Source organism: Eleutherodactylus coqui, chromosome 8, assembly GCF_035609145.1.
Source record: "Eleutherodactylus coqui strain aEleCoq1 chromosome 8, aEleCoq1.hap1, whole genome shotgun sequence".
Lineage (NCBI taxonomy): Eukaryota > Metazoa > Chordata > Amphibia > Anura > Eleutherodactylidae > Eleutherodactylus > Eleutherodactylus coqui.
The window spans coordinates 171,884,619-171,898,773 of record NC_089844.1 but is presented as its reverse complement, the minus strand read 5'-3'; the positions used below and the strand labels follow the sequence as shown (position 1 = coordinate 171,898,773).

Here is a 14,155-nt window from a genome sequence, read left to right as displayed (position 1 = left end):
GGATATTACCCATGTGGTTGTTTTACTGCCTTATTTTTTTCTTTCAGCTACCAAAATGGTTTTTGCTACACATTTTTTTACGTGGCATACAGGACTTTTTTTTATTTATTTTTTAATCTTATTTCACTGCCTTATTTTTTGTTTTTTAGTTTTGATAGGGGTAGAAAATAATTTTTTAAACCTTTTAGTTATTAAAATTAGTATATTTAAGCTAAAATAAAGTACAGTAACTGGTTCTTCATTTTATTTCGGACGTTTTGATGTATAATTTTGATTACATGGTGCATATGGCGACAGTTCTGGTCGGCAGTGGGTCATTTTCTCTTCTATGTATATTTTTTATTTTATTCTGTAATTTTTTTTAATGCTATATATAGACATTAAGACGGTGGCGATCAAAATGGCATTCAAGTTGGTGACATGGCTCTCTCCTGGGCCCAGTGGTGGTCCACATTTTTATAAGTGATATGGAGGAGGGAAAATGATAAAAAACTTAGCTTTGTGTTGCTGACAAATGTGGTAAGAGGGGTAGCGAACGCTACTGAAGAGAGAGAGTACTTGAACAGTGGGCGGCGACTAACAGAATGGTATTTAACAAGGAAAATGCAAAGTCCTACATCTGGGCAAGAAAAATGAAGAAAAGCACAGAATGGGAGGATTTGGTCTAAGCAGCAGCACATGTGAAAAAGACTTGGGTATACTAATAGATCATATACTGAACATGAGTCAACAATGTGATGCAGCAGCAAAAAAGGCTAACACAATTCTGGGATGTATTAAGAGAAGCATAGAGGCTAGATCACATGGGATAATTATCCCCCTCTACTCTTTCTTAGTCAGACCTCATCTGGAATACTGTGTCCAGTTCTGGGCACCCCACTTTAAAAAAGACATCGACAAACTGGAGCAAGTTCAGAGAAGAGTTACCAAGATGGTGAGCGGTCTGCAAATCATGTCCTATGAGGAACGGTTAAAGGATCTGGGAATGTTTAGCTTGAAAAACGGAAGGCCTGAGAGGAGACTTAATAGCAGTCTACAAATATCTGAAGGGCCGTCACAGTGTAGAGGGAACAGCTCTATTCTCATTTGCACAAGGAAAGACTAGAAGCAATGGGATGAAACTGAAAGGGAGGAGACACAGATCAGATATTAGACAGTGAGGGGGATCAATGAGTGGAACAGGTTACCACAGGAGGTGGGGAGTTCTCCTTCAATGGAAGTGTTCAAACAAAGGCTGGACAAATATCTGTCTGGGATGATTTAGTGAATCCTGCACTGAGCAGGGGGTTGGAGCCGATGACCCTGGAGGTCCCTTCCAACTCTAGGATTCTAACACCCCCCCCCCCTATTATTTTCTTTTATGACATGTTGGGAGACGCGTTTTTGCTGTAAAACTGCCTTCCTCACAGCACCATCACAGATACAGACTTAAAAACTTTTCAAACCAAGTGCATGTCCCCCTTAATCAAGTCATTAATTAATTGAGTATGCACACACCTACTTCCATCCTGATCTTATGCCATATATAGACTCATTGGTTTCAGATTTCATTACATAAAGGCAAAAAGAATCTACTTAAGGCCTCCTTCCCACGAGCGTGACGGGCTCCGCCGCGTAATATTCCGCAGTGAAGCCCGTCACGGCGCCCCCCAGAGACCCCATACTTACCAGCGGAAGATAGCGTGAAGACGCTTCCCCGCCCACCGCCGTCGCGTCATGTGACACGCCCACCGCCCATATGACGCGCGGCGGTAGGCGGGGAAGCGTTTTTTCACGCTAACTTCCGCTGGTTGCAGTGGGAGATAGCGTGAACGGACGGCTTCCATTGACTGCAATGGAAGCCGTCAGCGCGTACACCCGCGGCAAATAGAACATGCTGCGGGTGAGAACGGGAGATTTCACGGTGCTTAATTCCGCGGTGGAATTACGCATCGTGAGCATTGTGCTATTAGGTTCAATAGAATCTAATAGCAGGGGGCAACGCAGCGGATTTTTGCCGCGGATTTACGCGGCGTAAATCCGTTCGTGGGAAGGAGGCCTAAGCCTTTCATATCTTGCAACACATAGCTTGTATGTTATTCAAGCGATATTTGTGAGTGCCTATATAATGTGTGATAGGCATGAAACATTCATGCGTATTTTTGTGGTCTTTTTGCTACTTTTGCGCGATATTCATGTGATTTCTGTGGGAAAGAACTATGCTTTAATTGTGTAACCTGTACGTGACAGTTATACAATAATTTTTGTGGTTTTTTTTTTTCGTTGTTGCAATATTCTTGTGTCATGTATGCAATATTTATGTCGATGTGCATGATCTCCTGCAATAATCATGTGATTGCTGTGCGATATCTATGCAATATCTCTGTGGTGTTTATGTGAACGTGTGTGGTATATACCAGTTGAGTTTATCTGTAACACGGGTTTGAACTGTGTGCATATTTATATATGAAAGGCTAAAGTGTATTTTTATGCTTTTGTGTATTGAAATCTGAGACCAACTTGTATATATTTTTCCATATTTAATAAGTGAAAGTAGATTCCTTTCGCATTTTTATGTACTGAATTCTGAAACTATTGTCTATAATATGGTATAAGATCAGGGTGGAGGTAGGTGTGTGCATACTCAATTAATTAATGACCTCATTGAAGGGGGACATGCACTTGGTTTTAAAAGCTTTTAAGTCTGTATCTGTGATAGTGCTGTTAAGCTGTGAGAGAGACCGTTTTACGGCCGAAATTTGTGTAGAGGTTTTATGTGTTTCCACCATGTGATAAAAGAAAATAACAAAGGAAGAAAAAATCTTTTGCACTGAGAAACCCAGCTTACTTGTTTGAGAAATTTCCTTGCTGATGGGACTTGCAGCTCACCCGGAGTTACCTGTGCACTTCTAAAGAGGCAGTGGATTTAAAGCCCTTTGAAAGAGGTGAACTTACAATCTCTTTTATTATTACGCTGTCAAGACACCCTGTAGATGATTCTTCCAATTGGCATCTTAAACTGAACCATTTGGACAAAAAAAAATATAGCCAACCATGTATGTGGTTAGGATTTGCCATCTGTTAATAGGCTATGCTTTATTTTTACAGGCGTAAAGACTGTATGGATCGTGGGGCACTCCTTTGTCCATTGGGCACAAGTCAGAGCTGCAAAACATCCCTATGGTACACAGCTGGGCTTCCCAAAAAAAAGGTGTAACATTCTTTGGTTTGGAGAAAAGGATCTCCTGTGGAGTGGAATGGAGCAACTAATAGCAAGAGCAGCAGAACAAAACCCGCCACCAGATATTCTGGTCATTCATGCAGGAGGGAATGATCTGACAAGTTATGTGACATCACACTTAATTGAAATGATCAAAAAAGACATTGACCATTGGATGTCAGTATGGCCATGGCTTAAGGTGGTTTGGTCCAGGATTATACAACGGAGATATTGGCAAAATGTTACCCAGATTAACAAGGTAGAATTATCAAGAAGAAAGGTAAACACGGCCATCACAACATTTTTGAAGTATAAAGCCGGCTCAATAGTGGATCATGACAACATTAAGTTTAGAAATTCCAACCTGTACAGGGCTGATGGTGAGCACCTTTCAAATACTGGGTTGGACCTTTTTAACAAGTCTTTGCAAGAGGCGCTGATAGACTGTCTCTAAGGTGTACAGACAGTTGACTGAGCTCGTGGTACAGTTTTGTGGGGGTTTTTGTTTAAGAATGGTTTGGAGAGCCTTACTTTTGTTGATGAAATCGTGACACTTCAGCCAGCAAGCCATGGATAGCCAGCAGCTTAACTAAAACTCAGCTCAGTGTAGGCATCATCCAGATGAGAAGTTGATGGGGTAAAGGTTTTGCTGTTTGAGCCGTGCTACCCTAAGAGGTAATTATATAAGCAACAATAAAATGTAGTAATTGTCGCCACAATTTTTTAAGTCCAGTTTTGTGTCGTGATGTCTTTGTGGAAGGGTGTGTGGTTTAGCACCTGGGAGTGAATAACATATACAGTCCTTAAGCAACCAGCATTGGCGGCTCAGGTCAAGGACCCAGAAGAAGGATCATTTCAATAATCACCGAATTTTTGCAGGGGACAGGGCTGTAGTTTTGGCATTATGTTAAGGTGGCATGGTAAAACTGCACTGCTGAGGGTAGTTGGGGAGGGGTTGTTCTATGGACAATATGAAATTGCTGCAATGGGAAATACAAGAGGGCAAATTGGGCCAAGTAGATGTGGGTTTGGGGTATGAAAGTGTGGAGATGCATGGGCTTAGGCAGTGTAGTTTTGCATTTGCCTCTATACTCAACCCTTTTTAATTTTTTTTAGAGCAAAAGCAAGAGGCAGAGTTTAATAGTTTGTTTATCATGATCAAATTGTATATAAGTGATTGGGAAACTTCAGCCAGCAATCGCATGATACTGGATGGGTGCTTGACAGACTAGACATTGCTGTGTAGCAGACCAGCCGTCGGTGGAAGATGATATAGCTGGCAGCTGGTCTTCCTTGGGGTCGAATACCTGCAGTTGGCTCGCAGCTGATCCAATACCAAGTCAGGTTTAGGAATGGTCTAGTTGACAAGGTAGTGAGTTGAGGTGTCACAACTTGGCCTTCACTCCCCCAAAATGTAATTATGATTTTATATGGAATGATAAAAGATGGTGACCGTTACCACAATGTTTTCGCCTCGTCTTCTGTTATGGTATTTGCATCAGAAGGGGTATGGTTTAGCATTTGAGGGAGGTTACGATGTACACTTCTCATAATGAGAGTGAGGGTTCAGTATTCAGGAAACGACTCACCGATGGACTGCACAGAGTCTCCAGCACATTACAATATGTTGCATTCTCTGCAAAAACAAAATCCTGCTTCATCATCCAGGATCACCTGCTGGTATCTACTACTCCGCAGAAGGTTTCAATATTGGGTGCAAGCACAGAGTCATTACTAACTCCTAGGGTGACGTCACATCATGACGTTTTCTTGGCAAACTGTTTTTTTGCGTGGTGGATTGCCATTGCCTTCCCTAGTCATCTTTTTACACTCCCATGGGGTACTCATTTTACCAACCTCTGAAGGATGAGTCAAGCTTGAGCCAGCTACCTGAACCATGCGGAGATTGAACCTACAACCTTAAGGTCATGAGTAAGAGCTTAGGACTGTATTTCTGCTGCCTTAACACTTCGCCACGCGAGGCTCATTTAGTATTAGAGCCCTGTATTATTAATAGGACTCGGCAAATGATCCTTGATAGTCACCTCTGACTTCAGCTGATCAGCCAACAAATGAGGTCACACTCACTTCCATCATCACTGACCCCAGGAGCTGACAATCTAACCTCCCTATATTACATACAGTAATGGCCAAAGGTTTTGGGACTGACACAAATTTTGATTTTTCACAAAGTTTGCTGCTTCAGTGTTTAGATCTTTTATTCATTTTTTTCTATAGTTAATGAAGTGTAGCAATAAGCAGTTCATAGGTTTTTACACTTTTATTGACCATTATATCAAATTTAGGCAATTCCATATTTAAAGTATTGATCCTTTTTTTCAAGGCATCTGTAATTTGCCCTGACTTGCTGGATATTGGCTTATCGGCCAAATCCCCACAAGCTGTGAGTCAGCCCACTCCCTTGGATGAAAAGCCCATACATGAATGGTCTCAGGATGAGTTACTGTTGGCATGACACAGGACTTATGGTAATGCTCACTTTCTCTTCTTTTTTCTCTTCAGAGAAAATGGCTTTCCCAGAGTCCTTTGCATTCCTTTCCCTGTTCTTCCTGCACAATGTCAGTCTGTTCTTTTGATTCTTTTCTTGCATTTAGTTTTAAAAAGGTTTTATTAATGATTTAGCAAATTTATTTTTATAACAATCTGTTGTGCTACATATTACCCCTCTCAGGGGGATCTTATATGTTCAATTGCATAAACCTAACAAACAGACTTACAAGCAAACATTGCCTTAAAGGGGTTGTCTCATGAAATCAAGTGGGGTTATATACTTCTGTATGGCCATATTAATGCACTTTGTAATATACATCGTGCATTAATTATGAGCCATACAGAAGTTATTCACTTACCTGTTCCATTGCTAGCGTCCCCGTTGCCATGGATCCGTCTAAAATCGCCCTCTTCTGGCGATTTTAGACGCGCTTGCGCTGTGCGGTGAATGGGGCCGCTCGTGCCGGAGAGCTGGTCCTCGTAGCTCCGCCCCGTCACGTGTGCCGATTCCAGTCAATCAGGAGGCTGGAATCGGCAATGGACCGCACAGAGCCCGCGGTGCATCGTGGGTGAAGATCCCGGCGGCCATCTTAGTAAGGTAAGGAAGAAGTCGCCGCAGCGCGGGGATTCGAGTAAGTACTAAACTTTTTTTTTTTTTTTTTTTTTTTTTAACACATGCATTGGGTTTGTCTCGCGCCGAACGGGGGGCCTATTGAAAAAAAAGCAAAAAAAACCCGTTTTGGCGTGAGACAACCCCTTTAATGACTTGTTGAAATTGGTGTTCTGGTACAAACAGGATTAGCTTTATAGTACTATGTGTTCTACTTCCTGACTCCCTACCTCTTCTTCCCCTGTTTCATAGTATCGTCAAGTTCCCTCCCCTCTTCTCTCCTCTTCCCCTTTTTCAAGGTCCAAAGTCATCCCCTCACAACCCTAATAGCCAAGACAGGCCCTGGATATTTAGGTACTCAGACCATGGCTGACAAGTTTTAAGGAATCCTTCCATATGATCTTCCCTCACGGCAGACACCTTTTCATATAGCATCATTCTGGGTAGTCTCGTTAAAACTGGTTCCAGGTGTAAAACGGGCGAGAGCCACTGGCAGGCAATATAAGTTCTAGCCGCCATGCAGATGTATTGGGAAAGCTTGTGCTGTTGATTTGTAAATCCACCAGGTTTGTCTGCCAGGAGGGAAGCCGATGGGAGCATTGGGAAAGTTCTACCCTTGACTCTTGTTATTAAATTGGTTACTTGACCCCACAAAGATCTCAGTAGCGAACATGTCCACCATATATGTGATACAGTCCCCAGAGCTGCACACCCCCAGAAGCAACTTTTTTTGGATTTAAGGGGCTTTTTTTGCTGTCCGTCTTGACACGTAGCTGCCCTTGAGAAATCTTCTCTTCACTGTAGATTTACCAACACCCACCTGCTGCCACTCCTGAGCGAGCGCTGCGCTGGTGTTGAACCGATCCAGTAGCTGAATCCTTATTAGGAAATGGTCTGGCAAATGCTGATTTCTTCGTCTCCTTGAAGTTCTTGATGATCTGATTAATGATTGATTAAGGGGCAATCTTACAAGCAGCAATGTCCTTACCTGTAACATAGTAACATTGTCTACATTCAGCCTAACATACTATGTCCATATAGTTCAGCCTGTTTCAAGCACACCCTTGTTGGTCCAGAGGAAGGAAAAAAAAAACCAACGGGCCAATTTAGCAACCCCACTGGGTCACCTAATGTCTATATCCTGTAATATCATAGTGCTCTAGAAAGGCATCTTGTCCCCTCTTAAACTGCTCTATAGATTTTCCTATCACCATGTCCTCAGGCAGAGAGTTCCACAGTCTCACTGCTCTTACAGTAAAGAACCCCCTTCTGTGTTGGCAATGAAAACTGATTTCTTCTAGACGTAGAGGATTCCCTCTTGTAACTATCCTGGATATAAAAAAGGTCATGTGACAAATCCTTGTATTGTCCCCTAATGTATTTAAAGAGTTATTTGGTCGCGCCTTAACCATCTTTTCTAGGAGGAATAATCCTAAAGTATTCTAATCCTTCCATTCTGTTTTTTAATTTAGTTGCCCTTCTTTGAACCCCCTCAAGAACTGCAACATATTTACTGAGTACCGGTGTCCAGAACTGTGCACAGAATTCCATGTGAGGCTTGACGGGTGCCTTATAGCACTTATTATCTGGTCCCTTGCCCTTATTCCTTTTTTTAATGCACCCCAATACTTTATTTCCATTTGCAGCGGCTGATGGGCATTGATAGCTCCGGTTAAATCTACAGTCTACTAGTACCACCAGGTATTTTTCCAGATCACTTCCTTAGTACAGATGAGCGAGTATACTCGCTAAAGGCAATTGCTCGAGCGAGCATTGCCATTAGCGAGTACCTGCCTGCTCGAGACCAAAGGTTCGGGTGTCGGCGGCGGGCAGGGAGCTGCGGGGGAGAGCGGGGTGGAACGGAGGGGAGATCTCCCTCTCCCGCCCCCCTGCTCCCTCCTGCTGACTGCCGCTACTCACCGCTCCCCCGCGCCGCCACCCGAACCTTTGGTCTCGAGCGGGCAGGTACTCGCTAAAGGCAATGCTCGCTCGAGCAATTGCCTTTAGCGAGTATACTCGCTCATCTCTATTCCTTAGCAGTACCCCATTAGTGTATATTGGTGACATTAGTTTGTCCTGCCCATGTGAAAAACCTTACATTTATCAACATTGAACTTCATTTGCCATTTTTCTACCCAAGCCCCCAGTTTATCTAGGTCGTATTGTAGCCACACATTGTCCTCCGTTGCATTGATTATATTGTATAATTTTGTATCATCTGCAAATATTGATATTTTACTGTGCAGTCCCTCTATCAGGTCAGTAATAAATATATTGAACAGAATGGGGACCAGTACTAAACTGTGTGGCATCCCACTAGCAAATGTGGTCTAATCAGAGTATGAACCATTAATTACCACCCTCTGCTTTCTATCTCTGAGCCAGTTCTTTTCCCAGATACACACGTTTTCACCCAGACAGAGCTGTCTCCTTTTACTTATCAACCTTTTATGTGGCATGGTGTCAAATGCTTTAGAGAAATCCAGATATACGAGATCAATACTCTCCCAGGTCCAGCCTAGAACTTAATTGTAGAAACTGATCAAATTGGTCTGACATGATTGACCCCTCATGAACCCATGCTGATGAGGGGTTATGCAATTGTTTTCCTTAAGGTATTTTAGGATTGCATCTCTTAGAAACCCTTTGAATATTTTTCCAATTATTAAAGTGAGGCCTACCGGCCTGTAGTTTCTTTTGGACCCCTTTTCGTATATGGGAACCAGGTTGGCAAATGCGCCAATCCAGTGGTACAAACCTGGTCTCAATAGTGTCCATAAATATAAGAAATAGCAGTCTAGCTATCACATCACTTAGTTCCCTTAGGTGTATTCCATCTGGGCCCGGCGATTTGTCGTTTTTTTAAAAATATTTTTTAAATCAATTTTTATTGAAATTTTCGCAATAGAAGACAAAAGAGAATTTTACAGCGTACCGTACATATGTAGAACTGTAGACAAGGATAAACGTATGCATTAACAATCTGCTATATCTAGGCATTACCGCGGGGCATGTACAGTATCTTTAGGTTAAGAAAGAGAAAGAGGGGATCATCAGGTCTCAACCGAGGCCAGTATTGTGAGTAATTATTGCAAGGATTTGTCGTTTTTTTGGTTTTTTTTAAAATCCTCTTTAACCAGCACTGCACTTCCTCCTGTGTTAGGACTTTCACTGACTAGACACCTAAAGTAACACATTTTCATAGATGAGGCTTCTTATTGAATGACAGCTGGTAATTATATTGTGGTCACTATTTTCCAAGTGTCCTTCACCCCCGAGATTCTGTCTGGTTTGTTAGTTAATACTAAGCCCAGAGAGGCCCTCCTTCTAGTTGGCTCCCACACGAGTTAGGAAAGGTAGCTATCTTTAATTGTTCTCAAGAACTTATCACCCTTGTGAGATTTGCAGGTTTTGTCTTCCCATATTACATCTAGATAATTTAAGTCCCCCCATAATTACTTCTTTGCAGTTTGACACCTCTTCTATTTGCCTTTAATAATATCTAGTTTCTTCTGTTTTTGGTGGCCTATAGAAAATCCCTATCAGTATTTTTTTTTTTCTCCCTGCATTTCTACCCACAGAGAGTCCACGTGTTCATCTCCTGCACCTATATCTTCCCGTAGCCTCTGCATTAAGTAGGATTTAACGTACAGACATACATTTTCCCCTTTCTATTCCCCTCGGTCTCCTCTTAAGAGATTGTAACCCTGTAAATTCACTGCTCAATCGCATTTATCATCAAGTCATGTTTCTGTTATTCCCACTATATCATAATTTTTATCATTCTCGCTTCAAGCTCATTCACTTTACCGATCAGACTTCTTGCATTCGTTGCCATAGAATTTATACAGTGGTTTTTATTCTTTATATTCATTGTGCTAATAATGGTACTATTAGCTGTTCGACACTGTCTACCCCCTATTTATCTTTTTACCCTCCCCCACAGTCACTAGTTTAAACACTCCTCCAGCCTTCTAGCCATCTTCTCCCCCCAGCACAGCTGCACCCTCCCCATTAAAATGCAGTCAGTAGAGCCTTTAGCCTACAGCAAAGTCAGCCCAAATCTCCAGGAACACAAACCCCTCCTTCCTGCACCAACTCTGGAGCCACTTGTTTACCTCCCTAAGATCCTGCTGCTTTTCTGGTGTGGCTTGTGTTGCAGGTAGTATTTCCGAGTAAACAATCTTGGAGCCTAGGTCTCTAAAATTGTTTTTGAGGGCCCTCCATTGACCCTTTAATTTGTTCATTGGTGCCAATGTGCACCATGACCGCTGGATCCTAACCAGCCCCTCCCAGTAATCTGTCAGTCTGATCCGTGATGTGTCAAATGCGAGGGCAAGGAAAACAACATACCATTCGATGATCCCGGTCTTTGTGGCAGATTGCCCTATTTGTGCCCCTTTTATAATTGAGTCCCCCCCACTATAACCTGTCTAGCCTGCCCTGCGCTTCCTGTCCCCATCTCACTGGAGCAGTCATTCCCTTGGTGTTCAGAGGGCATGTTGTGCTGCAGCGGTGCTGGCTCTGTAATGGCAACCGCTCATCTGCCAACTTTGCAAACTTGTAGGGGTGTACCAGTTCAGGTCTAGCCTTCCTGGTTCTTTTTGATCTACCCATTCTAACTGTCATCCCGCTAGCTGTCTGCTCCCCCTGCTCTTCCGAACTACCATCTGTCTCCCCACGAGTGCCTTCTCAGTGAGCAGCAAATTCCTTTCCGTATTGTCAATAGCTCTGTGTTGCCAGTCGCTCATTTAAATCCCGGATTTGGGCTTCCAAATGTGCAATGAGCATGCATCGTGCGCAACAGTATGCACCCTCGATCGGCTGATCAAGGACTGCATACATTGCACAAGTAGCACACGGGACGGCATTGTCAGGCATGGAGCTCATTCTAATGGGGATCTACAATTTACTTATGGATGTAGTGAAGATTTGACTCGATCACACTCCAAACGCACCTCTGCCTGTCTGTACCCCTTTTTTTTTTTTTTTTTGATATATCTAAACGCTCACACACTTCTTGCTCAGTTACCCAATTCTGCCTCACTTAGACCTCGCTCACAGGCCTTTACACACATTTTCTTCACTTACACACTCTTACAACCCCACACTTAGCCACACCGACACACACAATATACTTATCCGCTCTTTGTCAGCAACTCCTCTGCAGCCGATGACGTCACCTGCAGGGTCCTCTCTCCCGCCGGACGTACTCAGGCCTCCTGCTCCGGTATCTGTTCTCTTCTCCTCTTCCCCCCCCCCCCCCCCCCCCCGTAGCGGCTCTTTTCCGGTACATCACTTCCGCTCAGTTAGACCACGCATAGTAAAGCCCTTATGATGCAAAGTAATAATGTCTGCATGTGTTTCCTTGGACGTAACAATGATTAACAGAAGAAAACAGAAATTTCAATCATCAACTACTTTTCAGCTGATATCAGCTGCCTTGTCCTCGTTAACATTTTTTCCAAAGCTTACAAGAAGCTCACTGAAGTGATATTAGCTGTCATTTTGTGGCCAGTCTGAAATTCGCTGAAAATGCGGTTTCAATGATTTTAAGTTAATTTTCAAGGCAAGTAATGACTTTACAATTTATTACAATTGATCTGATCACTTCATAAGAATCTAGAGTTACTGCAGGCTATTATAAAAACTAAAGCAGAACCTTTTGTGAAAACTAAACCTTTTGACCATGACTGTACACTCCATCACGCCGGACCCCAGGAGCTCACAATAATCTTAAGGTATCGTGGATGCATAAATAAATTTAAAATAAAGGCACAAGAGCCTACAGATCCCACAATGGAGATGTGGTCCCTACTTCTGCAGGGGAACCATGATCACCGCTGAGGGGCCATTATGCCTCAATATCATCAATTGATTTGGATGTGGTGATTATTGTTGGGTTGCCTCTTTCCACTCTATCCCATCATATGTCACCTCAGTTTAATGCTCGATATAGGACTTAGTGGCTTCATGACCATAGTCACCAGGGTTATGCCAGTCCCGAACCAGAATATTTAAGTGCTGAAATGTAGAACATCACCTGTTAATAAAGTATTGAAAGTGGAGATGTCATAGGATAACATTAGGTGTTGAGGGGGTTGATTCTTGTCAGTGGGTATAAATACAGTGCAAGTATGTGATGCTTGCTGGTGAACATCACCTCTCTATCTCCATGCCCCCATCTCACAAGAAGAAGGCAGCACTCTGAACTTTTGGTTGGCTCTGGGGTTCCTGTGGACCAGACTACTATCCAAGCCGAAAATGGAAAACCCTAGCTGAGAGCTTTTATCTCTTGTTTCCACAGCAACACAGGAGCTGCTTGTATATTTTACCAAGAACCCCAGAGTCTAAATGTTTGTCACGTTATTGAGGCAAAGAATGGTCACAATTTTGGTGAACAAGCTCGGTTCTGGCGGGGAGGTGGTGTAGGCATGGAGGTGTAAACCCAGCAATCAGACCAATGCTGGAGTGAAGGAGGTATAGAGCCAGAGGCTGGGATAATGACGGTATGTTAGCTTCATAGATATCAGCCAAGAAAGACCTATTTTAATATGTAAGAAACTCCAGTTATCCCACAAGGCTTTGCTAAGAGCTTTGATGACAAAGTTCAGACAGAGTAGAAGTCACCTGTAGATATTGTAGAAAAGATTACTAAGTCAACTCCGAAACATGGAGAAACATTTAGAGAGACAGAAAAGCATCATGATCAGTCTAATCCATCTCATAGCTATGAAATATGGTGAAGTCACATGGTTAGAAGCGCCTTAAAGTGATTGTCCTCTGGACTTTAAAGACTCAATGGTATAAAATAATAAGTCCTACTTCCCTCATCAATGGCCGCAGGACTGCAGCTAGTCTACTTTTTGGTCCCTCTTTACATGGCCATGGGATCATTACATCCAGTCACAGGAGTGGAAATCGCTTGGGGACTTGGAACTGCAGTGGCAGCAGATAAAAAGGAGTGTATGTTATGTCACACCATTCTGAGCTTTTTTTTTTCTTTCTTTTAACTGACTCAGATGGACATCCTGTTTTAGCATTTATTCACATGCTTGGGTTTCTCTTCTTTTAAACTGATCCATTTACAACCCCATAAGCAGATTAAGAAACTGAGCCCAAAAGGCAAGAGACTAGGTTTTCCATTTTTTGATAAATCGGTCAGATGGAGCAATCCAAAAGTGGAAACTTTTTAGTCTCCGTCTGTATCAGTTTGGCGTCAGTTTGCTTCCATTTTAATGGAACAGATTTTTTGTCAAATTTCTTTCTCGTTTTCTTCTGAGCATGCCCGGAAGAAAAATGCATCTATTTAACATAATCAATAGCTGCTAGAAACTGAATGATTTCTCTTTGCAGTTGTTCTCCATTGATAACAGTGCAAATAAAAGAAATAGGGACAGCAAGTTTCCATTACGATTCAGTTTCTTTGGGTAGAAAGTAAAAAAAATAAGCCAGCAGACTACACTATGGTTCGCATGACATAAAAACAGAACGGGCATGAAGTGAAATAAACTGAAAGCCCTAAAACCTCCACTGAAGTCATTGTGAAATTAAAATGGAAAAATTTGGTTTTCGTTTTTCTATACTTTGACAGAACAAAAGAGCAGAAACGCAGAACGTGGATGTCAATAGAGCCCTAAGTCCACTTTCTCCTCTGTCACTGATACACTGAAACGACAAAATGAGCAGCTGTTCTCTGAACCCTTGATCACAGAAGTGGTGATAGATTGTAATACTGTAAACAATGCTCAAGAACTGACATCAAAAAGGAGCAAAAATGGATATTTGGAGAGAATTCCTGGACAGCTGTACCTCCAGCTAATCCAGCTCTGTCG

At 42.5% G+C, this 14,155-nt stretch overlaps 1 protein-coding gene across 4 annotated transcripts in view; it reads left to right on the top strand.

Moving 5' to 3' along the window:
- LOC136577180 (nuclear factor 7, brain-like) overlaps window positions 1-14,155 on the top strand; it is a 407,170-nt gene that overhangs the window by 45,348 nt on the left and 347,667 nt on the right. For 3 of the 4 annotated variants that reach the window (XM_066576971.1, XM_066576970.1, XM_066576973.1), the window contains one exon: window positions 3,088-4,657. The exons of the other annotated variant lie outside the window; for it this stretch is intronic. In XM_066576971.1, the coding sequence (XP_066433068.1) occupies window positions 3,088-3,653 (566 nt within the window). In that variant the 3' untranslated portion in view covers window positions 3,654-4,657. Of the gene's footprint in view, window positions 1-3,087; window positions 4,658-14,155 lie in introns of those variants that run through there. 4 annotated transcript variants of the gene reach the window in all.